At 39.0% G+C, this 27,598-nt stretch overlaps 1 protein-coding gene across 5 annotated transcripts in view; it reads right to left on the reverse strand.

The window, feature by feature from the left end:
- camsap1b (calmodulin regulated spectrin-associated protein 1b) overlaps positions 1-27,598 on the reverse strand; it is a 128,431-nt gene that overhangs the window by 19,837 nt on the left and 80,996 nt on the right. Inside the window, exons 3-13 of one of the 5 annotated variants that reach the window (XM_038781523.1) lie at positions 27,059-27,220; positions 23,928-24,008; positions 18,442-18,474; positions 17,195-17,254; positions 13,623-13,764; positions 11,587-11,726; positions 10,760-10,856; positions 10,082-10,226; positions 9,628-9,719; positions 7,392-7,476; positions 1,933-4,522 (exon numbers count right to left, since the gene is read on the reverse strand). In XM_038781523.1, the coding sequence (XP_038637451.1) occupies positions 1,933-4,522; positions 7,392-7,476; positions 9,628-9,719; positions 10,082-10,226; positions 10,760-10,856; positions 11,587-11,726; positions 13,623-13,764; positions 17,195-17,254; positions 18,442-18,474; positions 23,928-24,008; positions 27,059-27,220 (3,627 nt within the window). Of the gene's footprint in view, positions 1-1,932; positions 4,523-7,391; positions 7,477-9,627; positions 9,720-10,054; positions 10,227-10,759; positions 10,857-11,586; positions 11,727-13,622; positions 13,765-17,194; positions 17,255-18,441; positions 18,475-23,927; positions 24,009-27,058; positions 27,221-27,598 lie in introns of all 5 variants that reach the window. The other 4 variants (XM_038781522.1, XM_038781525.1, XM_038781524.1 and 1 more) reach the window with 4 other exon arrangements.

Genomic DNA, 27,598 nt, shown 5'->3' on the forward strand with positions numbered 1-27,598 from the left:
ATACTTTTCTTTGTTCTTTGTCTCAAAGGTTTGTGCACAATCCTGCCCAAGTCTCTGTTCTCACGCACCCCCCTTCCTGCCACCCCACTACCTCCTTAAAATTATATAACGTAAATGGTACAATTGTATCACTCAACTGACCCCACTCGAAATTCAATTGTTTAATCATTTTTTAGCCTGTGCTTAGTTGAAGTGTGAAGCCAATGAATGTCTCTATTGTGTCTCCAATCATAAAAGTAATCATTTTTGTCTGATAGCATCCTAACGCATCAGCATTTTCAGATTTTTGCAAAGACTGCGCTATTAGGCAACGCCTCTCGGTATGGGACTACAACTATTTGAGCTACCCTGTTCTGTGGAATCCAACAAAAAAAAAAGCTACTCCAAACAAAAACCCAGAATGAACCTTCCAATTTCTAAAATGGACATCTTGTACTGCGCTATGAATTTCAGAAAGTCTGTATGCATGTACAAAATGTAATAAGAAAGGGAAATGGAATGTTAGCATTTATTACAAAAGGACTGGAGTATAAAAGTAAAGAAGTATTGTTGTAATTGTGTAGGGTATTGGTCAGACCATATCTGCAGTATTGTGTCCAGTTTTGGTCTCCTTATTTGAGGAAGGATGTGGCGGCATTGGAAGCAGTTCAGGGGAGGTTCCCCATATCGATTCCGGGGATGACGTTTGAGGAGATTAAGCAGTTTGGCTTTATACTCGCTGGAGTTTATACGGATGAGAGGGGTTACAGGCCAATGACCTTCACGTCAGGATTTACACAGTCAAGATCACATCATTAACTAGAATGGATTGCTGTAAAGTGATTCCTCACCTTTACATCTGAGTCGATACGATTTATGAAAATATTACTCAGTAAGAAAATAAAGCACACTTCTATTTAGAGTTTTCTTTCTACGTAGTTATCTTGAGGAGTGTTCAATGATTTAGTAAAAGTTTACACTTTGGGGATTTCAAAGTCCTACTCAAAAGTTCAGTATTAGCCAGGAATTAAGTCCTGACCAATACAGAACTTCTGAGCTCAGTTTAGTTACAGAGATATAGATTTGTGATTAAGAAAACTGAACATCATTAAACTCAATTGCAGGCACCAACAAATGGGAGCTTGCGAATACAACAGAACACCAGTGGTAAAATCGGCATACATCCCGCTAAAACAATAAGCTGCCCAGCAATATTGTGCGACAAGATATTCGCTGTGGCTTTCAACATAAAACAAACTTCAAACAGATCTCAGGCTAATAGTCAGAATTCAGCTCACTGTTCTGAAAATCTAACATTTGTTCAGAATTTCCCAAAGAGCACAAGAGGTTATTTCAAATGGTTCATTAATGACAACCAAAGGAAAATGAGTCACTTCATAAGATCCCACTCAAATTGCTGAGGAACTCAAATGGTGTTACACAGAATACTAACTTATACAATTCCATGCCTGTTGCGTCGAATAAAAGTGTTCTTTCTTGTGTGTGTATAAAATGAATTTCACATACAAGATAAAGCATCTGTATTTACATAGTGATTTATTTACTTTACATTATCTCGTGGAAAGTTCCCAAAAGATTTCATATGCAAAAAATTAAGATAGTGCAAATCTGTTGTTATGTAGGTAAATATGAGAGCCACTCAATACCTGGCAAAATCCCACAAACAACAGTGTAATGAATATCCAATTAACCCATTTTCATTGTTGACTGAGACAGTAATGCTGGTTGGGATGTTGGAGATAACAGTGTCCTTTATTTTGAAAAGTGCATGGAAGCTTTACATCTGCCTAAACTCATGAGGATCAGAGCACTTGGGCATCAAGAGGGGCCAGAAATATCTGACCACCATGTTTAAAAGTACTTTTAAAAGCAAAGTTTTCCTGGTAATTTTCCAAAATTGTTCAAAGCAATTACAAGTTTAATTAGACTAACCTTGAAGAAAAAGCCCAATCCCGACTTCTGATCAGATTCACTGATCATTTGACTGGTGGAAAGGCCTTGGCTTTCAGCTGTTTCGCCTTCTGCAGGTGACTTCAGTTCAGAGATATCTACTTCAATGAGGTTTGCCTTGTTTTTGGATTGTTCCTCAATAGGAATATTCTCTTTCCCTGATCTATCTGAAGATATAAGCGCTGGATATTCAGGTTTTTTTGGCGTGCTAACTACTGCCTCAGTGTTGATTTGTTCATAGAAATAATTATGGCTGTCTTTCTGGGATGTAGAAAGCACCAATGCCCGCTGGTTACTTTCTTCACCCAGCTTGAGGCAATCAGCATCCTTTGTCCTTTCAGAAGACTGTTCTGCAGAAACTTTAGAAGGTCTGCCTTCTGAAGTCCCAGTCCGAAAACTGCCATCAACAGCAATATCATCAGTCTCAGACTTCAGTGGTTTACTACCTGGGGAGGGTCGCAGATGGGGTAGAGTTTCGACACTATGTGTAGGCGTGATAATACGGAAAGAGCCTGGCATTTTAGAATCCCGAGACATTTTTAACTCTGTTGGCCTTGCTGAGCGGGGACTTTTCATTGGAGCGCCACGTGGCTGCTTACGTACAGCTTGCAATGAGCTAATCCCGGTGGCCGATAGTGGTTCTGCAGTCTGCACCGCTTGCCTGACCTTTTGGTCCTGCAGGCTGCGATTAACATTTTGTAGCGGTGCAGTTGGCGTCTGGTCCTTGATCTTCATCAGTAGTTCCTGCTGCTGTGAAAGCTTGTGCATCTCAAACTGAAGGTTGCTCAGAGTTTCATTCAACTTCTCAATAGACCGGTTGTACTCATTAATATCAACATCAGCCATTCCATCCTCAAAACCACCATTAGAATTCACCTTGTTCTTGTCAACATCATGAGCTGCCTGTGAAGATTCCCTTAGCCAGCGCTGCCTAACTGCTGCAATGCTCTCTTGAATATCGTTTTCTGTGATTTTCTCACACAAATCTTTTGCCCCTACTTCTTCCAGCTCTTTTAAACAATCCTCTTTGGCCTCTTGGCTTGCAAAATCCTCATCTGCTCTAGGGGACTGGGATACATTAGCAACAGTTTCCTCATTATTTGGACGTTCAGCTTCCTTTGTGAAATATTCAGGCTTAAGTGGTTGGGGAATCCCTTCATTCTTCCCCTTTTTAACAATATGCAAGAAAGCAGCTTTGCCCAATTTTAGACGTTGTCTGGCAGAGAGCGTTTCCATTTTCTTTTTCTGAGCTTCAATTTTCCTACGTTTCTCCTCTAGCTGCATGTGAAGCTGAACAAGTTCAGAGGCTAGCATTTGAGCACTGTCTTTGGTCTGTCTGTTGGGACTCTGTTCTCGTTTCTGCCGCCATGTCATCATGGGTAAGGGGCAACATTCTGATCCATCTGGAGTGGTCTTCTGAGAGCTACTTGCACTGGATTTTGCTTCAGCACTGTTGAGTCTCTGCAGTTTGCGTTCAGCAAAGCTGGTCATTCTAATACTGGTACTGGTCATGGACGTGCTGCTAGCTTGAGAGATCGTGCTCAGACAAGGACTGGAACGCCCACTGGCGCCATCCTTGTCCTCGTGTTCTTTCACCTTCATATCATGGTGCAATTTTCTAGATTCCTCTTCCCCACTGTACCCACTTTTAACTTGTTGAACCTCCTCATCAGGAACCAGATCTTGATCAGCCTCTTCCATATCTAGCACTTCCGAATCGGAATCTTGCATATTCATAGTCCATGTTGTGTCACATGGTTTACTGTTGCTTACAATAGTTGTATTGTTTATCGACATACCATCCAATTCTTCATCAAGGTCTCCAGTATGAAGGAAAAAGCCCCCAGGCTCCCCCTGAGTTGAAGATTCAACACTACTACTAGCTAAAGGCCTAAAGTGACTTAAAGAGACTCCTGGTTCTTCCAGATGTTGCAATGGCTTTTCACTGGTTGGATCTGAGACGACTATAAAGTCAGAGCTAGTTATGGGAGTGAAAGTCCTGTTAATATCTGCCTCAGCATTGATATTCACTGCTTTTTTGCGCGTTGAAGGTAAATGTCCATCTGGTATTCTCTTTGCTGAGAAAGGTCTGTATTTTCGTTCTCCATATTCTTCATGTTTGTTAACAATTAGGAGATTTTCCTTGGCTGGTTTTAAGACTGCAGGCATTAAAGGTTCTAAACAGAAACCGCCAGTTTGGTTTGCTACATCAAGATCATTTTGCTGTCTTTTGGGCAACTTTGATGGCAATATCTGACTCGTGGCTTTTGATGAAACACTCTGTAACTCAAGATCAGAATCATTAACCAGTTGCCCATCTGACTTAATTATTGCTATAAGCTCCTCGTCATCCTCATCTTCCATGTCCACATTTCTCAACAAGCTTTTTCCATTACTCTCTGCAGGTGGAGAAAGTAACTGAGACTGATGCTTCGGGGTTACACTGACTATATTGGATGCAAGGCTGTCTTTGCTAATAGACCTGGCCAGACTGATGCTATCTCCAGAGCCGGCGTCTACGTCGCTGTCAGTAGCGTAATGAAGGTTAAATGGCGTTGGCTGAGACAGGGGTCTGAAAAAAAAAAGTTATGAGCACCAGTCACAAGACCTGAAGAATGTATATGTTTATGCATTTTGAAAATATATTTACTGATGCACAGTTTGCAAACATATTTTGCAGATTTATCATATTCATAATTAATTAGAAAAATACGCAAAATTACAAACAAAGAAGAACTCATACCAATAGCTGCATTATTGCATTTAACTGTAAAGGGTGCAGAAGTCAACTAACTTTTTCTGTTCTTAGACCTTGGAAAAAGGAGCCAATCTACAGGATGTGTTGTATACTGTACAGTTTTAAATAAAGATGCAAGAGGAAAATTAACTCCATTACAATTGTGACAGGTACCAAATGAAAGTACTTCAGAAACAGGTGAAGGTAAATACTAAAATCTTACTCATTCACTCCAGTTATATCCATTTCTGAAAAAATATACAAATTCTGAGCAGCAACATTATAAGGATAGCAAACACACAAGTTATTAAAACTAAGATTTTGAACTGCTTAGTGACAGCTCTCTTATTTCAGCGTAGCTTTGTGAATAATTGAAACTGTGGGGAAACTTGATTCACCTTCACAAATCCATGCAGCATGTTTGTCTTGCTTGCTGTGTGCTGCAGGGGGAGCCAGTAGACAACAATAAAAGTCTGCTGCAAAACTGGATTTATTTGGAAATGGGTTGACAACATACTTCACTGGGAAGTGAAAAATACCAAATTAATTTGAAAATTGGTGGATGTTATAAACTGCAAGAGTCCTATGGGGTGGGAGCAATCAACTTCACTGTGAACCTGCAGAATACGAGCTTCCCCCATTAAGAGGGCGGGGGACCGTTAAACAATGTATAGTTATATGGTTTATAAAATCAGCCAGTTTGGCACTGGCAAGGCAGACCCAGTAGGGATCTACCTTGGCAGTCCAAAGGTGTGCAGCTAAGGTGGTTGTGAATGAAATAATTTCCTTCGCTCTCATTTCCTGGTCAACCTGTCAGGCTTATGTACATGTGATGTATATAATTGTTATTGTAAATGAACAAGGTTTGTTTGAATTACTCGTTGTGGACTCCTTCATGGCCTTATAAAAGTTTATCTCCGGATTTGTTTTTGCAGAGCCAAAATGAATAAGGCTAGGTTAAAGACAATGCCAGCGTTATAGGAACAGGGAAATCTGCCCATTCATAGTAATACTCAGAAATAATTATCTTTGCTAGCAGAGTTGTTAGAAGTAATTTGACTTGTTTATCACCTGCGTACTGGACACCTGCCATGTCAGGTCTCACAATAGTTTATCCACTTACTCTGCGGCTTCAATACCATGTGACTAGCTGTCGTTATCCATTGATGGTAGGCCCCTGACTATGTAGTAATCAACAATTTAACAATTCAGTATCAAGTTAAGAAAACTTTCTCAAAATGTCTGTGAATCTACATGCCTCCTCATCCCTTGTAACTAACAGCTATAGTTTGTAAAATATTAAAAGTTGTGAAAACTGAGGGCAGCACAGTGCCACAGTGGGTTAGCACTGCGGCCTCACAGCGCCGAGGTCACTGTCCGTGTGGAGTTTGCACATTCTCCCCGTGTTTGCGTGGGTTTTACCCCCAAAACCCAAAAGATGTGCAGGGTAGGTGGATTGGTCACGTTAAATTGCCCACTAATTGGAAAAAAATGAATTGGGTATTCAAAATTTATTTTTTTTTGAAGTTGTGAAAATTGTTCCTTAATGGCACAGTGGTTGGCACTGCAGCCGCAGAGCGCCAGGGACAAGAATTGAATTCCGATCTTGGGTGGCTGCCTGTGTGGAGTTTGCATATTCTGTGTCTGCGTTGGTTTTCCCCAGGTGCTCTGGTTTCCTCCCACAGTCCAAAGGTGTGCAGATAAGGTAGATGGGCCAAGTTAACATTGCCCCTTAGTGTCCAAAGATGTGCAGGTTAGGTGGAGGTATGGGGATAGGGCAGGAGAACAGGCCTAGGGTAGGCTGCTCTTTCAGAGGGTCGATGCAGACTCGATGGCTGAATGGCTTCCTTCTGCATTGTTGGGATTCTATGATTCTAAAGCAATCACAACGTCACAAGACAAATATGCATTAAATCCTTATCCTATCAATGCAAATTTCAAACTAATTTTCAAAAACATATGCACACAACTGCTTCATTATGCTACAGTTCTTGGTATGTCTCATTTTAGCATGTCTTGAATTACTTCTATAGATTTGGGCATTTTCGGTTAGCGAGATACGAGTATACCCTTATTTTAGGGCATATATCTGGTCACAGAAGACAGTTTCTTTAAAATTAAGAGAATAAAAGGTGGCACTGCAGATCTTTATTTTTACATTTGACACAGATGTACTTAATACATTTTGGCAATGACTGCTGGCAGGCGGTCCAACCACAGGGGCACCACAGCAGAGTCCAATCTTGTACTCTCTTAATGTTGACACACCTGCATTTCCAGTGAGGTGCCGAACAAACCGCCAGGGCTGGAGGCCAATTGTAGTTCTGCAATCCTGACAGCAACTAAGTCAGTCCTCATCTGGTTGATATCATTCACCGACTCTACACTTAAATCCATTGAGCCATTACGGATGTCTTAATAGCATCTATCCCTAGACTGGACTATGCAGCAGAACCAAGGTGAATACAACCAACTCAAGGCCAGGGTGCAAGAAACAATGATGACTAGGTGACAAATTTTAAAAACAAGCTGAAAACTTGATTAACTTACTGTTTCTAACTGCAAGTATTTGCCACACATTTTGTTTATATTCAATATAAGTTTAATATCAAATGAGAAAAGTACAATTTACTAATAGGTTCAGTCAAGACAAACATCAATTAACAATGTAAACAAGTGAAAATAAGGTATTCCCCGTCTTTACCTTGGCTTCCTTTCTTGCCAGGCCAACACTGCGCCTCTTGGCTTCCCGTCAACTCGAGTTAAGGAATTTGAACGATGCCGAGTATCTAAACATTGAAAATAAAAAGAATGCGAACAATGTATATAAAACTCATTACAGCACAATTTATTTTGAAGGTATTCAGATTGAACTCTGAACATAGAGCATTTATTATGTCCACAGAATTTCTTTGAATAATTTAACTTACAGCCAAAATATCTTAATCCATCATTTGAAACATGGCAAATAGTGCACGAATGTGCAAGCACAGCCACAAGAAACACAGCTACAATACTGCAACATAGATACCCTAACCAATACTTCCTTTACGCTTCATGAGAGTGGAAGGGTGGTTTTAAAGAGGAGCAGTGCTTGAGGGGATGAAAGTTTAAAATTTCTGTTTCTGTGTTATTAGGGTGAAGATAACGTTATTAAATTTGCAACCTAGAGGTGGTGGGGATGTGAGCAAAATCATTAGGCCAGTGGTGGTGGTGAAGGTCATAGATGTTTACAGCATGAAAACAGGCCCTTTGGCCCAGCTTGTCCATGCCACCCAGTTTCTATCACAAACCTAGTCCCACTTGCCCGCATTTGGTTCATATCCCTCTATACCCACCTTGCTATTGTAACTGTCTAACTGTTTTATTTTTTAAAAGGAAAAAGTTGTACCCGTCTGTACCACTGCCTCTGGAAGCTCATTCCAGATGCTCACCACCCTCTGTGTGAAGAAGTTTCCCTTCTGGTCTCTTTTGTATCTCTCTCCTCTCACCTTAAACCTATGCCCTTGAGTTATAGACTCCTCTACCTTTGGGAAAAGATGTTGACTATCTACCTTATCTATGCCCTTCATTATTTCATAGACCTCTATAAGATCACCCCCAAGTCTCCTACCCTCCAGGGAAAAAAGTTCTAGCCTATCCAGCCTCTCCTTATAGCTCAGACCATCAAGTCCTGGTAGTATCCTCGTAAATCTCTTCTGCACTCTTTCTAGTTTAACAATATCCTTCCTATAATAGGGTGCCCAGAACTGAACACAGTATTCTTGTACAACTTCAAGATGTCCCAACTCCTGTATTCAATGAGGGGTTCAGGGAAGGGGAACACGGAGAAAGTAAGAGGCAATGTTTGGTTGGGCCGGCGGGGAGGGGGCGGTTTCAGGTTTGATCCCTGGTCTCTGTAGATTTCAGCTAAGCTAGATGTAGGAAAATTAGAATTGGGATCACTCCTCCTGGATTTTGGGGAGGGAGAAAGGAAACAGAGGACACTGCTCAATGCTGTTCCACAGAGCCCACTGATATTGCGCATGGGAGAACATTGTTGAGGCTCGCGTAGTTGAATAACCCGATGACATTCATTATTTAAAGCTCACACGACTAATTGCCTCTTGAATGATGTTGACGGAAACTGGTATCTCTGGAAACATATACCAGCAAAGATCAGCACATCCAGGAATGAGCAGAGGGAGAAAAATGGATGAGGAAATAAATCTAAAATACAGTCAGACATGGTGGTCTGGGTACTTGTATCAATTTAAATCTTGTTGGCATCCAAATATACTGCATTTCTTCACTTACAAAAAATAATTCCTCAGGTTTGAAAACTGGTTATGATATATCTTACACGGGGGAGGCAGGATGGCACAGTGGTTAGCACTGCTTCCTCACAGTGCCACGGTCCCGGGGCCGGGACCGTCCATGTGGAATTTGCATATTCTCCCTGTGTCTGCATGGGTCTCACCCCCACAAACTACAGATGTACAGTGTAGGTGGATTGGACACGCCAAATTGCCCCTTAATTGGGGAGAAAAAGATACACCTTAAGCCGGTCTTATAAACGATTTTAGAACTCTAAAGCAAATTAACCTCCTGATGTGAAACTACTTATTTTGTATTGGGAAAAATAGTTTCCATCATATTTTTAATATAGTCTAATAATCCATTTCGAATTTATTTTTAAATTGTGGAATGCGTACTTTAAAGCTCCAAGTATCGGTAAACATTAGCAAAAGCAAAATTTAAAATAAATTAAAGCAATCACAAAATTGCTCATTGATACTCCTTAAATAATTAGCTTAGCTACCTAATTTTTCCATTTGAACTATTAATGGATTCTGTCTGTCTTCTATTTCCCGTCTCCTTCAAACTTCGAAGAAAGCTAGCATTTCTAAAATTCATTCACCAGTTCATTCTGCAGCATGAATACTGTGCAATCATCTTACCTGTGTTGTCTTCACTAGATAGGGGACATTTATACTGTCTCTGTCTTAAAGGCAATAACGGGTGGGATGGACTGAAGGCAGGGCTTCCTTTGCTACATAAAGGAACAAAAATTATCAATTTTTCAGAACCACTTGCAGTTCAAGCACAAACATAAATAGGCAGGTTTGGCGTCCGATGGACAGGATTTAGATCCTTAATTACTCAAATTATTCCTGGTGTCATAACAACTGACAAGTTTTTCAATTGAATTCTACAAACCAGAAAATTATAAATTCAGGTCCATAGATATGATTAGCAGCACAGAAAAGTAGAATGGACAGAATTACACACCACATGTATGATTTTACATAACATTGAACCCAAGTTGGAAACCAAAGTTGCTGCAGGACATGCCAAGATGACGAAGACAGACAGAGACAGACTTACACAAACTCTTCAGGATGCAGGCAATACCTGGTTGCAATCTCGGAGTTACTCTGTAGAACAGGTGTTGACATATCACCCGGACCATTTGCTGGGCTGACCATAAAGCTCCGCTTTGTGGCGTTGGAAATCGGAAGAGGCGGGCGAGAACTCTTCTGTTGTAGCAGTGTTTTAGCTGAATTGAGATTGCAGATAAAACATTAGTGTACTGAAAATGAAAATCGCTTATTGTCACGAGTAGGCTTCAATGAAGCTACTGTGAAAAGCCCCTAGTCGCCACATTCCGGCGCCTGTTCGGGGAGGCTGTTATGGGAATCGAACCGTGCTGCTGACCTGCTTGGTGTGCTTTCAAAGCCAGCGACTTAGCCCTGTGCTAAACAGTCCCTACTTGGGAGCTTCTCTCCTTTGCAATTACATTGAATTCCAGAAGTTTGTGATCACTTTGAAAGATTCTCACTTTGTCCAAATTCATCTATTTATTTTCACAACAATTAGACATTGATACTAGAAATATTTTAGGATTTTCCATCCAGGACAAAACAAAGAGGTTTGGCTTGGCCAAAGACCGAGCACATGAGTTGGCAGGCAATCTCAAGAAAATGCCGCTCGGTCTAAATTTTTATATGAAATAACATCATGTATAATTTACTACTTTAAAACAAGGAGACAAGCCAGAATGAGAAGAGTCAAATCATTTGAGAAACTTACCATCTTTGATTTCTTGAACTTCTCTTGGTTGCACAAAATCAGGCTTCACAACTTCAAACCACCAGAATAACTCGGCAATGAACACCATAATATTAGGCTGAAATAGAAAGAAAGCTGTGCTGTACATAGACATATTTGTTTCACTATATTCCACAGGAATGCAATAGAATTAATGGGGGGGGGGGGGGGGGATCACTTACATCACTAAGGCTACAAGAGCAGGGAAGAGACCACATAAGTACTCTTGTCACAAATAGATCACACTTGACCCCTCACCTGGATCGGACCAGCTACAACACAAGAAGCTGCACAACATTCAGGACAGAGCAACTCTTTTGATCAGCAGCCTTTCACTGGATTCAGTCCCGATCCCTTCCACTGATGAAGAACCACAACAATGGGATTCACTGCAGCAACCCACCAAGCCCACTTCAACAGACCTCTACCACAGAGAAGGTCAAGAGTGGCAAAATCAGAACACTCCCGAATCTAGGTTCCCTTTCCAGTCACACTCAACTCTGGCTTGGACCTATACTGCTGTTGTTCTTGCACTGTTGCTTGGGCAAAAATATTGTAGATCAATATGGGAAAACTATCACCATAGAAACTGCAGTGGTTCAAAGAGAAAGTCCATCACCAGCCTCTTAGGGCAACAAGGGATATACTTTAAGAATGCAGCTTTATCAGTGCCCCTTTCACCCAAAGCGTTCATAAAACAAAACATAGATTTTCATGAAGAGGGTGTCTACTGCTGAAAGTACCACCTCTGCATGCATAGATACAATCATGTTACTTTAATTAAAAGCGAGTTCTTCACTAGATCTTACCTTCAGTACTAAAGGACTGTACAACATATCTTCTAGCGTGAGATAGAAACTTCTGTTCAGATAATGGTGTGAAAAATCTAGCAGGAGCTGAATATTATACAGGCTGTCTGCAATTGAAGTCACTTCCTTCAAACAGATATCTACGAAGAAAAACAAATTAGAGAACACCCATTTAAACCAGTCAACTTGAGGCAAACTTAATCTCGTCTTTATGAAACAAGAACAGCTGAACTTCTGTACATAAAATCCCTTTTAAACAGTGGTGGCAACAGTCATTCAATTCGATCAAGTAAAAATCTTTCAGAATGATTTATTAAAAGGGCAATGAGCCCTTGCTAAAACAAATGAAAGTTACTGCTCGTCGAAGACATTACTTTTCAAGCTAGATGCACTGCACCCACAAGAACGCAACAATTAGGAGGCGAGGTCATTTGGCTCATCGAGCCTGCTTCACCTTCCAGTAATATCTTGTCTGATCTGATTGTGGCCTCAATTCCACTTTCCTATCTGTGCCTTATAGCCCTCTACTCCCTTGTCGATCAAAATTCAACTTAAATATATCCTGCAGTGCACCCAGAGGTTTCAGTTTCCTCTCAGGGTAGTTTTGCATTCAATATTTGTTCTTTTACAGAAGTGTTCTTTCTGCTGCATACAAATAAAAATATTTTCCGTCATTTTAAAGGTGTAAACTCGCTGAAGGGGGCATTAAGAGAGAGCAAATATTTTTGGGGCGTTTTTCAGAGTTAACATATGGAAATGTTTGGATCAAAGTAACTCGCTTAGAAAGATTCAGTGAGCTGAAGAAATGATTACACCACTTCTCAATTGAAGCTTTTCCACACTTATTACATCATGATCTTTTGTGGAAATATTTACATGTACTCAGGGTTTAAGATACTGTAAAAGGGTTCTACATAATATGTTCTATTAAACTTTTGGGGACCTTTACCATCTTATTAACAGACTTGCATGGGGCGGAACGGTAGCACAGTTACTTCACAGCGACAGGGTTCGATTCCCGGCTTGGGTCGCTTTCTGTATGGAGTCTGCACGTTCTCCCCGTGTTTGCGTGGGTTTCCTCCGGCTGCTCCAGTTTCCTCCCACAAGTCCCGAAAAACGTACTTGTTAGATGAATTTGACATTCTGAATTCTCCCTCACTGTACCTGAACAGGCACGAGAGTGTGGTGACTGGGGGACTTTCACAGTAACTTTATTGCAGTGTTAATGTAAGCCTATTTGTGATGCTAATAAAGATTATTATTCACATTATTTTTTAGACTCACCATCCAAAAAAATTAATCTTCCTTTATAAATTGACCTTTAATAGATTTTCATAAATTTGTTTGCTAAATTTTGCTTCAGAATTTTATTTTGCTCCAGTATCCTAGGTATTTACTTCCACTTTGCAAACCGTAAGTGACAATGAATGATTCCTAAATGTTGTCCATCTCCAACACTCACGTCATCATCTCAGTTTTAGAAAACTACCTTTAATTAGAAGTTAAGTAGTCTGTAATTAAGATTATGGGGACAGAAGTGTTTTTATTCAGTTTTTAACTGCTTATACACTCCAATTGAACTTTTGCTTAAATTTACTTCCATCAATCTTTGCCACATCACCAAGTGATGTACCACATCTAAACTCTTATTAAGATCAGCCAAAACTAGTACCAAGATTTGTTTCTTAAAATTAAGTATAAAAAGAAATATGCCATATAAATAGACACACACTGAAACTGGTAGTTTTATACCAAATAAATACTGAGTCATAACTCGTGAGGGTTCAAACATGCACACCTCTTTGCAGAAACGTCCAGCCCTGAACATGCATCCTATCATATACAAGGCTAAAAGCAAAAAGGCATTAAATGACAAAATATTTGAATACTAAAATCGTTTGGACCTGATGTTTAAACTTTTCATTTGTAAATAAATACTGAAGACACAATCAGTGAAGCATACTCAGATAGAATTGAACGGAATGGTATGACTACACAGTGGAACAGCAGAAAAAAATATTTCCAAATACAAATACCTTCTAATTTCATGAGCTCCGGACAGTAGTAGTGAATAACTGCGAGAAGTGAACAGCCATCACACACATCCCTCATTAAATCCTCCATTAAAGGGAAAAATGGCAACTGCTTGTTCAAGGGGTGATCTCGTCGATAACGGACCTGACACAAAAATGAAGATAAGTTTGAAAAAGTGTGCGCACTGGTCACTATATATTAATGCTATAACTTAGGTGGTACCATATCCTATCCCTCTACAAGAAATATCTTCATGGTAAAGACCAGTAGATATCTGTCCAAGACTTATTTTCCCTAGCCCCAAGCTTTTTTGGAACTAGTGCCTGTCCATTAGATTGTTTAATTATTAATTAATTTTCAAGATATGCAAGAGGTTATTTAGGTTTACATACTTCAAGATTTGCAACAAAAGTAAATAATGTACAAAAATGCTGCCAAACAGGCCTCTCCAACTTTCTTACAAGTTAACATGGATCTGGTTTTGTGTAATTATGAAATTGCAGAAAACCAACAGCTAAGCCACACAGCGGATTCCTGAAAAATACGAGTAAAGCAGAAAATTAACTCGTTTTGGCTCCAAGCTCCTGAATTTTTCCACATCAAAATATTCAGCAATGCTTTATCCAGGAGTCAGAAACAATATTTTTTTTAAAAAAGCTTCTAATAATCCCAAAAGTGCTTTACAATGCTCAAAGAAAAAAATTAAATACAAGCTATCAGTAACTAGGTTTCAATCCCAATGGTGCAGGCACGATGCTTTCATCGGCAAGGGTGTGACTCAGCCTGATTAAATTAGAATCTATTCCTCACCCTGTTTCCCACAAAATACCAGACCAGTTTATTTATATCAACATTGCCAACATATATTTTTAAATTTGAAGCATACACCCGCAATTCTTTAGAACATTTGTTTACTCTAACACAAGAGGAGATGTATAGCTTATTTGTGGCAATGTGATTCACTATTTTAATACATTGTTTCAATATGGCACAAGCAGTCTTTCCGATATTTTGAAAAAACCAAATTAAGAATGCATGCCTAATGTCTAATTGTGCCTGGTCTCAGAATCAGCAAGATATGTGTTCAAGCTTCATTCCAGTGTGAGGGAACATAATGTAGACCAGGGGTGGGCAAACTGCGGCCCGCCAAAGGTCTTTATGCGGCCCACCAAGATCAAGTCATAAAAAAAAAATTTTTTTTTTTTAATGTTTTTTATTTTATTTTTTTAATTTATTTTTTATTTTTTTTTATTTTAAGGTTAATGGTATAGGGTGGATACGTTGACTTGAGTAGGGTGATCATTGCTCGGCACATCATGTGTTTCATGTGAAGTTTCTACTTTAAAATATTAATTAATAAAAATTAATTGCTTTTTTTCTTTAAACTGAGTTACTTTGTTTTGCAAATAAATGTGTTTCATGTAAAATTTCTACTTTAAAATATTAATTAATAAAAAATAATTGCTTTTTTGTCTTTAAAAACCTTTTATTTTGGCTATTTTAAATATTAATTATTTTAGTGTCCTAAAAAAGTAAGGTTGGGTTACGGGTATAGGGTGGATACGTGGGTTTGAGTAGGGTGATCATTGCTCGGCACAACATCGAAGGCCGAAGGGCCTGTTCTGTTCTGTACTGTTCTATGTTCTATGTACTTAATATACTATGCCGCCCTTTAAAATTGTGAATTTCTGAATGTGGCCCTTGCACGGAAAAGTTTGCCCACTCCTGATGTAGACTGAGACTTCACTAGGGACTGCTATATTATGAGAGGCATCATCTTTCAGGTGAGACATTAACCGAGCCCCAATTCAGGTGAATGTTTAAAAAAAAAGTTCTGACACTGAAGGACAAGGAGTTCACGGACAGGATCCCGGCCAATATTCTGCCCTCAACCAGTAACCCAAACAACTCTTAACTACTTGTAGGGTCTAGCAGAGCACACATTGGATACGGCTTTTGTCTAAGTAACTATACCTGCACTTCAAAAAGTAATTCATTAGAAATGAAATAACTATCCAGAAGCTATTTTGCTTTATGCCACCTTTATAGTTAAATTCTACCATATTATTTACACTCATGTTTACAAAGAGCAGCAAAGTTATAGTTTATTGGCGTAATGAGAGGAATGCATGGAAGTACAAAAATGGTTCTATTAGCTCTCTCCCCTCTGCAACTCCAATGGCAAAGTTCCAAATGTCAACCCGCATAAATTAGAATTGATCATCCAAATATCAAATTAAAAAGGTTACATTTACTCAAAACAAAAACGAGTAGCAATGCACAGTAATACTTATCCAAACCAAAATAAGTGAGGGGAACAGGTAAGTTTTTAGTAATGGAAAACACTGCACCAAATTCCAAAAGGGCGGGTTTTGTCACCATTTGTTACGTTAATGTTCGGATCAATTTTCACAATTTATTTCCTGAAACGTTATTTAGTCAGCAAATGCTGACATCATTAGTCTTTAGTCTGAAAGCAAGTGTGAAGAATTAACACATGAGGTATCGTTAACCAAGCCTGCTTCACTGCTAGTGTTATGTGAAGAGCATATTAATCCATAATCTCTTCTAGCTTCTTGGAGAGATGGAGACACTGCAGTGCCAATCTGTTTTGTGTCTATACTTCAAAGGAAATACTCAAGACACAATAAACCCAAAGACTATTAAAGCTCTTGCAGCTATTTTCAAAGGCATATTAATTAAACTTGAGCTTTAGCCCAGAGTTCCAAATAATTATATTTGAGTTTCTAATTATCCACTACTGATTATGTGTGATTTAATAGTGGAATTTGCGGTTTGTGAGACGATTGGCTAGTTAGGATGCTACAGGGTACATCAACAAATTGCAAGAATCAACGCCACGCAATTGGATTTATCAAGCTCAGCAAATTGATTCACAGATCATGTGTTTTTAAATTATGCATAGGGATAATTTCAGTAAAAGTTAAATCAATGCTTCTTAAAAGGCAAAGTTAAAGATGTGCTCATGCAACCAATTTCTTATAAATGAGTGACTTGCTGATCAAGACTTTCTATAGTTAAATAAATTATCTTTTATTTGCATCTATTTTTATTATTTTTTGAACCTGTAAAGATGCATCAAAAACAAAATGAAGAAAAATGATAAATGCTTATACCAACAGAACATGCTGCTCTTGGATGAAAGACAATGATGTGACAATAGGGTACCAATGAAAAAAAATTATTTTAAACCCACTGTGATAAATCAAAGCTTCAATAACGGAAACCAAGGAACCCACTGTGATAAATCAAAACTTCAATAACTGAAACTAAAGCAACTGGACCCATTTAAGGTATTTTGAATAGCCAGTTCTACTTAGCACAAAGGAGATAGAACCCAGAAAAAAATGACAGGACTACTCCCAGTTTTTTAATAGAAATTATATAAAGCATGCATTCATTTTTGGGTGATTTAAATATCTCGGACTCCATTACATATTTGAAAGCACTTTATTGCGGCTATGGGAAACTGCAAAATTTGGGATTTTGAAGTCAGACATTTCATTTAAAAATATGCACACTATATTTTATGAAGAGATGAAGTATACTGTACCACGCAAGCACATTGCTCTGGTTCCAACATGCAGTGTGCTATGGCATGCATCACATCACACTAACACAAACAGAAGACAGGAAAGACAATGAAACAGGAAAGACACAAAGCCTTGCAGAAAACAGTAAGCTTTTGAAAGGGAATGTCAAAAGACCTCAAGCTTTCCCCAAACCTAAAGGCTTCATATGAGAAGACAGGTGTAAAGGTGTGTGTGTGTGTGTGTGTGTGGGGGGGGGGGGGGGGGGGGGGGGGGGGAGGAGGGGGCAGGTTGGACTGGACAGAAGTAGGCTGGGAGGGGGAAAAGAGAAAAATATATTTGTACTGATCCTCAGGTTTGGAGGATAACTGTTCACTATTTTAATTCTTCAAATTCGTCAAATAAACTAATCATTTTGATAATTTTGTACAAATAGTTATCAGAGCAACAGCTCTGATTTGACAAAAAATGTCAAGCAGAAGGCTTGTGAACACAGGTGACAGCAAATAGTTTGTACAGTCTTTTTATATTTTTACATTAACTACACAATGTTTAATATCAGGAGTGATATTGTACTATTATTTGGACTAATTGTGATCATTTTTGACAGACCCCAAGTTTCTTGCTGAAATAAAAATTTCATGTTCACAGCAAAAGATGACAGAAAGAACACTGCTGGATAAGAGAATTTAAGCACATGCGCATCCCACAATGAAACAAGCTGATAACTAACACCAACATCAATGCCCCAAGTGTGAAAACACACAAGGCAAAGGATCGACTGAATATTCAGTTGATTCACAATGTCCTAGTTTTCCTTAAGCATTAAATACATATAAAGAACATTCTCAAGCCATCATTTCTGAAAGCACAGTGTGTTCTCCAATGTCCTAATATTGTCAGCAATAAACAACAAACCATCTTTCAATCAATGAAACCAGTCTTAACAGTGTAACACGAAGCCCATGCTGTGTAAGTGGTAAACGCTTACTGTAAACAATGGGAACATACATTAATGGCCTCAATTTCACAATCGGATAGTGAGGCCAACAGCTCCAATAATTGATTGGTGTGTCCAGTTTTTCCGATTCAATCAGATTCTTTGACAAAATTCACAAGTTTTAAAATGTAATCTAAAAATAAATGTAATTGAAAAGATGGTTCTTAGAGGTTAAAAAAAAACGTTTTGCTCTTTATTGCTGTTGTTACGTTAAAATTAGGTGAATGGAAAATGACTGAAGTAGAAATAGAAGGTTAGTAGCTCACTTACGGGCACCAGTTTCCAATACCATTTTGAAGGAGACTGCCCAAAAAGCAGGGAAAGGAGTTAGAATTTAGGCATCAAAAGGGAAAGGAGCAGTACATAGATCAGAGATAAGCAAATATAAAACACTCAATTCTAAACAGTATTAGGGCAAAATATTCAATTCTGTTTTTGACAGAATATTTTTCTTTATGTTAAAAAAATGCAGTAAAACCATCATAATCAACAGGCTTTGCTTAATTAAATATGCTATTTTGTTGCTCTAATACTTCTAAGTTTTAAGTAAAAACCTTTGGTTGGGATTAGGATCAGGGAGAAATGTGAAAGAGGGGATAAGAGGCAATTTTTGGATGACCCAGTCTGATCTTATATACTGCATGTGGTGCCTTCAATTGTTTTATATACAGGCTTAATGCAGTGACTAAATTAGAGCAACACACTTAAACAAAGTCATCTGGCTGGAAAATAGCAAAATCAGCATTTAGGATGAACACTAAACTAAAACCTATCTATGCTGTAGTCTTAAAAGACTGCAAAAACAAATTTTGAGCAGCACTCTGCCAGAATCATCATTTCCTTTTTTGTTCATGTTGTCACTTAATTGTACAAATTCATTAATTCCTTGCGGAATGCATTTTTAATTTAAACAATATCCAAAGACTTGGATTTAAGCAAGTGCACCAAATGAAAGATATTCCATCGATGTTAACAGGATTAATCCAAGCTGTATCTTTCTGCGTTGTGTGCACACTATGCTTAGAAATATACCAAAACATCAAAGCCACACGAAGTGGAATGGTGCAGATCCATTCTCTTCTTCCTCCATACAACCTCTCTTCATTCCTGTCATGCTTTGTGGAGCACTAAAGATGAGAGGCTAGTGCCACTCCATGTGATGAGGGCAGCGTGAAATCAGCTGTACCCAATGGCTCCAAGAAACCACTTTGCAACAAGTTCACAGCAGTATTCGGCATTTTCAGATGTCTCCCTACTCTTTTAATTTTTTCAAATTACTCCATTCTTTAATAAATATTCACAATCTACCGAACTCTGATGTTGCTTCAAATAACTGTCCAAGAGAAAGTCAAAGCTGTTTGAGAATGCAACTTTTCCTTCCATTTGAGAGAAATGCTATTTTCACACAATCTCAGATTTAGCCAAAATAACAGAAAAGGCCTTTTAGAAAGAAACAAAACGTAATGATTATGGAAAAAGATTAGTTTGAATGGAAAGGCAATGTACATATTTCCCTGATCAAGAGAAATATGTTCTTATGTTCTTATATCTGCACTAAATGCTAATTTTGCCCAAAACAGTCACAAACTGGCTTCTCTGCTCCTACGTTGCTGGGAAAGGTGGCATCATCCAAGACAACCCTTTCACAGTTTTGAAGTGATAAAACAATGATATGGTACAAATCAGGTAGTCCACAAGGAACAAAAGAAAACAGGCTATGACATTTCAAGACTGAGCATTGACACCTGAATTGTCATAACCTGCCTTTTTCTTTTAATACTGCTTCTGACCGGGTGTGTATTTCCAGAATTCTGTTTTCTCTTTCTGATTTCAAGTTCTTGATTATCTTACTAAGCAGATTCCAAAGCATTGCCGGGCTGGAGCAATACAGCATCCTGTCGACCAGGATCATGTTCCCCAAATTAAGATACAACTCCACTTAGATTGCAAATAAATGTGGCAATCACCAACTTTTCAGCTTAAATTAGAACAGGGTAACCAGTTTCCAATCTGCATTCTAATGTGGACAAAAGGGCAATCTGCCCCATGGGACCATACAAATCTCCATTAAATTGGCAAAAAATGACTACTGAAAATCAAAGCCTGCTGATCAGACTGTCATCCTAATTCCTTTGAGGAGAGTCTTCAACACATTTGAATTTATCTCTGTGGGTGATTTATACTGAGTGCTGTACTAGAGCTCCTACATGGAATTCAGTGGCCATTAAAGCAGCAGGACAAAGGCAAAGGTCTCCAAGGACATACTTCATGATTTCCTGTCTGCCAATGACTGTACCAGTTCACAGCTGAACATGCAGTGTAGTATGGGGTTGTTTTCCAATTTGTATGAGAACTTCAGCCTTACGATCACCCCCAAAAAAACTGAAGTAATGAATCAGCCTGCTCAGGAAAGCCCCATATCGAGCCTAAGGTTTCAATTCAAGACCACAAAGTTTCAGCAGTGGAAACGTTCACTTTTCTCAACAGGACATGCTTACGAGCTGTCTATATTAATGACAAGGTACTTGCAAGTATGGACAAAGCAAATATAGACTTTGGCAGACTTCAAACATAGTTTGGGAACTACAAGGAGCAAGTCTGCCTACAGTCTATGGATCAACAAATCCTGTCCACTCTGCTCTTTACTTGCAGACGTGGACTGTGTGCCAACATCATTCCAAGAAGCTCAACCACTTTTGCAAGCTCAGATGGCAGTAAAAAATACCAGACAGTGAAGTGTTAACCCGAGGTGGCAGGACAAGCATTCACACTATACTGAGACAACCACAACTGAGTTGGGCTGGTCATTAAGACAGAATGCCTGCCAATTGCTTACCAAAGCAAATCTCTCAAGGAGAGTTTGAGTCTGGGGTACACTCATGGCGGTCAAAAGAAGCACTGCAAGGGCACTCTGGAGATTTCACTTAGAAGTTTTGATATTGACTTCAAAGTCTGTGAGAAGCTTGCCCAGGGTCGCCTGCACCTGGTGCAACCAAATTTTAAAAAAACGGTACGGCCTCCTTCGAAAGCAAGTGCATATCGGAGGCATCTCAGAAATCACTTAAAATAACAAACCAGAAAGAAAGCCTTTTTATGATTAAGTTTACAAAAATAAGATTGTTACATGTCGGGTTCTATTTTTCCCTATTTGGTAGGTTTGGAAGATTATACTGGTACACTGTGGCTATATATAGTACTTATATCACACACAAGCTGCTACGATTCAAGAAAGTGGTTCACCACCACCTCAAGGGCAATAAATGATACCCTTCTCAGCAATTCCCACATCCTGAGAAGGAATAAAAAACATTAAAAACAGTGAAGTCACAGAAAGCACATTAACCAGCAGACTTCTGTTTAAAATAACGCACTTTCCATTGAGCAAGGGTATGAGAAAATATTCTAATTTGCATTGGGCACCAAGCTACAGGCAGATGAAAATTTAAGAAATTGATCAGGAACCCAACCTTCTGCATAAGTTGCACATTAAAAGTTGTTTATGGTGTGCAGTTCCTCTTCACAAACTGACTTCCCATGTCATGATTTTAAGTAGTGCTTTTTGTTACATTACAGGACTTCTGGTGTAAATATTTGCATTTCCACATGTAAACTTGTCATTCAAGATGCGGTGTTGGGCCTTGGTGGCACTAGGTCGCATTGTATCACTTGCTCAGCATACCAGCTGCCAAAACTACCCGACATACCTCTAAACCAGGGGTGGGCAAACTACGGCCCGCGGGCCGCATGCGGCCCGCCAAAGGTTTTTCTGCGGCCCACCAAGTCATTTAAAAAAAAATTTTTTTTTAAGGTTAATGGGGGGGGGGGCCTGTTGGGTTACTTACTGGTACAGGGTGGATACGTTGACTTGAGTAGGGTGATCATTGCTCGGCACAACGTCGAGGGCCGAAGGGCCTGTTCTGTGCTGTACTGTTCTATGTTCTATATGAGGCGCCCAGAATCATAACCGGGTGAAGTAATTATTTTACTTAATATACTATGCGGCCCTTTGTGAATTGTGAATTTCTGAATGTGGCCCTTGCACGGAAAAGTTTGCCCACCCCTGCTCTAAACCTTTGCTTGTGCACTTTGGAAGTAATCTGCAAATTTCTCTATTTGTAATATAAATAATTCTAACATTTGTGTAGTTTACGGCTTGTTCCCATTCAATAAAAACCCATGCAATCGTTAAGATATTATATCCACTTACTACTAGATTTCTTCATTCCACTGCTTGCTGCCCTGTCCATCCTGTAATTTTAGTCTGCCCACTTGCTCCGCTGTCTTTTGTCTCTAAAATTTCTATTCTAACAAGGTTTGTTGCTTTTTTTAAATGAGTTCCACTTTTGTTTCCAACTTGTCCTCCCTCTGTGGCCTTGCGCCCAACCTGGTTCCTACCATGCTCGCCCTCAACACCAGCCTGCCCTTTTAATTTTACGGATATCCTTTCCCTGCCTCAGCAACTCTAGTCTTTTCTCATTTAATGCTACTGGTGCTTCTCCACTCCAAGGTTTTATAAATGTGTCTTCTTGTAACCTCAAATTGCTCCCAATTTAGTTGCACAGGCTCCCTTTCATCAATTTGCAGCTTCCGGCTCTAGTCCCAGGCCACCCCCATGTATTATTAAACACTAAAAAGGTTAAGCAATGTACAAAATATTCCCCGACCTCTTTGAAAATTCCCCCAGCTATTTTCAGTTCGACATTTTTGTACAATACTTTTACTCCCACGAAGAACCATAATTTTGTGTCTCAGCTGTCTTCTGAAGCTGCTCCAAATGGCATAACACGAAGGGTGTACCTAGCCTCAAACTGCTTCCATTGAATGCGTTTGGTAACATTACTTTCAATTAATACAAGCAAATCACTAGCTGTTGAATACGATCCACACTTCTAGATGACACTGCAAAACAAATCTTTCACTGATTTATAAACTCTACTGATCATCTAAAAAGAGGCACCCAAATGTGCAACGTGTAACAAAGAGATCACTGGCTCATAAGATTCAGGTCTCAACCCCACAGATGATTAGTGTCGCTGCACATTAAAATATCTGAACAAAAAGACACTTATGAATCATGAATGGACCTTTATAGATGGAAAATAAGCAGCAGGATCTAAGAGAACCTATATCAAACAACCCCTATTTCTCCACTGAAATTTTGGCACAGGCAGCACATGGATTGATCAATGCAGCATCATGTTAAAATAAAATCAAGAGTTTGAATATATAGATGATTAACAAGAACAAATAATGTTCATTGAGTCAGACAGTACAGAAGAGACCCCTAGGCCCAATGAGTCTACAACAACAAAACTACACTAAACCCATTTCCCAACACTTGGCCTATAGCCTTGAATGTTATAACATTTCAAGTGCTCATTCACGTACATTTTAAAGGTTGTGAGGTTTCCTGCCTCTACTACTCTCCCAGGCAGTGCATCAGTTGTTATTAAATCTGATAACTCTGACAAACCCAAGTGGCCATGTGTTGAAGACTTCGCCTAGTCGTTCAACTAAAAATCCATGAGACCCTTTTTTAAACTACATCCAAGTGTCTTGTTTTCATCAAACATAAATGACAAAGAGTAATATGTGTCACTTAACAAGATTATGAAGCAGTTACGTGCTTAACTACGCATCTTTTAATAAATAAGTTTGAGGAAAGATGCATTTAGCCTAAACAAGCAATAGTAAGCTTGAAGTCAATGATTATTGATCTATGATTTAGGACAACTTTATAAACCCATCAGACTTACTTTTTGGTGACTTGGACTTTCCACAATTTGCTGCTTAAGTTTAAGTTCCTTTTCTGTAATCTCTCTCATTTTTAAGTTCACCTGAAATGGCAAAAGATAGCAAAGCGATCCATTTCAAAATGGGTTTGGACAGGTGTAGGTAGGCAGATATGTCATGGAGGGTGGGAGCAGTGAAAAACAAAACACTAATTGTATTTCTAATGTACAAACGCAGTATCCGACTGAGGAAACACTAAAACTTCCTCTTAAAACTGAGATAACATCTTTTGTTTCTTTATTAAATTTTCCAGCAAACATTTCTATTAATGTAACTTGTACTTAAAAATGCACCCTAACTATTCACAAAGGGTCACTCTAAAGTAGAAAATAAATTACATGTGGGAATGTAAGAGATTATACATTTAAACCATGTTGCACATTTGTAAAATAAGACACCCGACTACAACGATTTCAAGCTCAGTTGTTAACACTCTCGCCTGAGTCAAGAGTTGTGGATTCAAGTTTCACTCCAGAGACTTGAGCATAAAAATCTAGGCCTGCACTACAGTGAGGCAATACTGTGCCGTCAGAAGTGCCAACTTTCAGTTCAGGCATTAAGATGGAGCGCCACCTGCTTTTTCCAATTGGCATAAAGGACCTCGGAAGTTATCCCAAAAAGCAGCAGCAGGGGATCTACCCCCAATGTCCTGGCCAAGATTTATCCCTCAATATAAACCACGAAAACAAGTTATCTGATAGTTCTCACATTGCTGTGTGTTTCCCTATATTACAACAGTGCCTACACTGCGAAAGTACTTAATTGGCTGCAAACACCTTGGAACATTTTGTGGTTGTGAATGTTGTCAAGTCTTTCTTTTTCCTGGGGCTACTTTAAGCAATACAGAATAGTTACAATTAAATCATACAGTCGCCATTATTGTTCTAATATAGGGCCTGTTGCTCTGATCGCACAATAGGATCAACAACCTCAGAATGCTGAGTCAGCATTAACCGCAAACACTGGTCAGATCCACTTGATGATTTACAGCCAAAAGGAAGTGATTCCCAATCATTGCCAACCACTAAACATCAGAGCTTTTAGAAAACAAATTATCTACCAGGTAGTGATCTTGAAAGGATAGATTCCATTTTCTACAATGTTTTACTCATTCAGTGTCTCAAGGAAAGCAAAGAACTTGGAAGTGCTAATTTCAAAAGTTTGCGTGTCCTGAGATTATGTATTCATCAATTCTATGAGCTGACAAAATATGACTAAGTGATCGTAAGACAGCTGGATCAATGGTTAACTCTGTAAATTAATTCTTACAATGCACAACAGCATTGTAATCAGAAAAAACAACTATTTCCAATTTAATGAAGAACTCTAATGACATTCAGCAAGAAATATTTGCATGTTATGATGTCCTCTAGTGCCATCACTGATTTGTATCACTATGATTTTACTTCATCAGCTATTCAACAGTCTGGCCTTGGGCCAATTTCTGTTGCTGGCTGAATGCCTGTTGGACCAACAATCTTCTGTCATTATTCACCGTTGCTGTTGGTTGCTGAACAATGCAATACGTAACTAGCGTATGTTGCTAAGGAAATATAGGAATAACTACACTTTGCATAACATGGCAACACAAGAAAAATAATAAATGCATAGATTTTGCCATGCTTTTAATAATTTCTAATGTAGAAATTTCATGCAATTGAAGCATTGTTCTGGAAATTAAAACACCTTTCTGGATATTTAACATTGGAAAATTGAGAAACTGCATCACCCCCAGTGCTTCATTGTCTCCCTCATGCTCGGTGACCAGAATTGGACAAAGCACTCTAGGTATGGTCAGAGCAGATACTTCACAGTTTGCTCTTTACTTTTTCTGACTTGCATTCTATTGTCTTGGCAGAGTTCCAAATTTCACCCTCTATTTGCTTCTAAAAAGAACACACTATTGGCTTCCAAAAACAACATACTAACTTGCATTTATACAGCACAGTTCACCTCTGAGGACAAAGTACCCTGTGGTCACTGTTGTAATGTAAGAAATGTTGTCAGCAAATTTACATACAAGTCCCTCTAATAATTTAACAGAATAAGAAATGAGGGGAAGTAGGAGAGCATCAGGAGTTGCGAGCTAAATTAAAAAGCAGAACCACGAGAGTGATAATCTCCAGCTCACTATTTGAACCTCCTGCTAATTGATATAGGGAGATGATCAGGAAATGAACACAGCCTAAAGTGTGGTATGCGAATGTGGGGTTCCAGTTCATAGAACATTGGAATCAGAAGGGGGAAGAGAAAGAAGCACTAATCCCTGGGCTGGTCTACAATGGAACCGGGGTCCAAAGTCATAGAGGAAAAGGTAAATAAGAATACAGAAAGAACTTAAAGCAACTGATAGCAGAATGGATTGAAAATTACTATGATAAAGAAAATAGAGTGGAGGAGATCAGGAGTTTTGCACAAGGCAAAAAATGGGAAGTGACTAAATGCAAGGACCACTGTTGCTTACTGTGTATATAAACAATCTGGAGTCAGATATTAGAATTATGGTTCTGAACTTTGCAGATGATGTCAAATTTTGTGGTATAGTAAATAAATTTGAAAAGTCAGCAAATATATGGCTAGTGTGAAGTGGTTCTTTTTGGTGGGAGTAATATGAAGTTTGCTCATTCTTTAAGAGAAGTGTGAAAAATAGATTGAAAACAAAAAAGAACTATCCTTTGTTTCACATCTTGCAAGTCTAATGAAGGATTCACATATGAATAGTTACTCATCAGTTCTCTCCACAGATGGTTATCTAATGTTCAGCATATTCTGCTTGTGTTTCAGATCGCCAGCGTCTGCAGCCCTTATTTGTTTTAGTGGCGCTCATTGAGGGATGAATATCGGCCAGGGCACCAGGAAAACATCAGGTGGCCGATGGGTCCCAGCTCAATGTCTCATCCAAAAGACAGCACGGATCAACAGTGTGAACTCACTCAGCACTGCAGCGAGCTGACAGCTTAGATTATGTGCTGGAGTCTCTGGAGTGGCACTTAAGTGCAGCTACTGAATCACGGTTTAATTGGCTAGGACTGAACATGGAGGGGAAAGAAATACAAGGCATCTATGTAAAGGAGGCACGGTTTTACACACTTACTTTATTTATCCAGAACACCATGGCATCTTCCAGATCATATGGTAATTCCTTTGAGGCACTAAATGTGGAAAACCGCTTCACAGAGGCGACGACCGTTTCAATGCTGATCATCTCTACTGTATAGGCCATCATTAGTGCATCAATCAAAGCCATGTGGGCACTCTGTAGAGGCAGAAACAGCAGATTAGTAAATTACTTTACTTTCAAACACAAGTTGTTCAGGATCAAGATTAATCAGATCCAGATGAAAGAAACAGCGAAGAACAGGCCATTACTACTGAGAGTGTTCCAGGACAGACAGTATCAGATAGATGCTGCTATTGTCCGAATCATGAAAATGAGAAAGACTATGTTTGTAGGTCATTAAAAACACCGGGATCCAGTGCAAACTGATTAGTTTAGATTTACTATAACTGCCAAAGTGCAGCTTCACGTATCTTAAAAACCTCAATTGTTTAAATTCAGAACATTTCTCTGGACAAGACAGGTTTCAATCAAATGTTCCATCAAATTTATCCCGAGTTGCCCTGATTGCTTTGC

The sequence above is a fragment of the Scyliorhinus canicula genome, chromosome 21, assembly GCF_902713615.1.
Source record: "Scyliorhinus canicula chromosome 21, sScyCan1.1, whole genome shotgun sequence".
Classification (NCBI taxonomy): domain Eukaryota; kingdom Metazoa; phylum Chordata; class Chondrichthyes; order Carcharhiniformes; family Scyliorhinidae; genus Scyliorhinus; species Scyliorhinus canicula.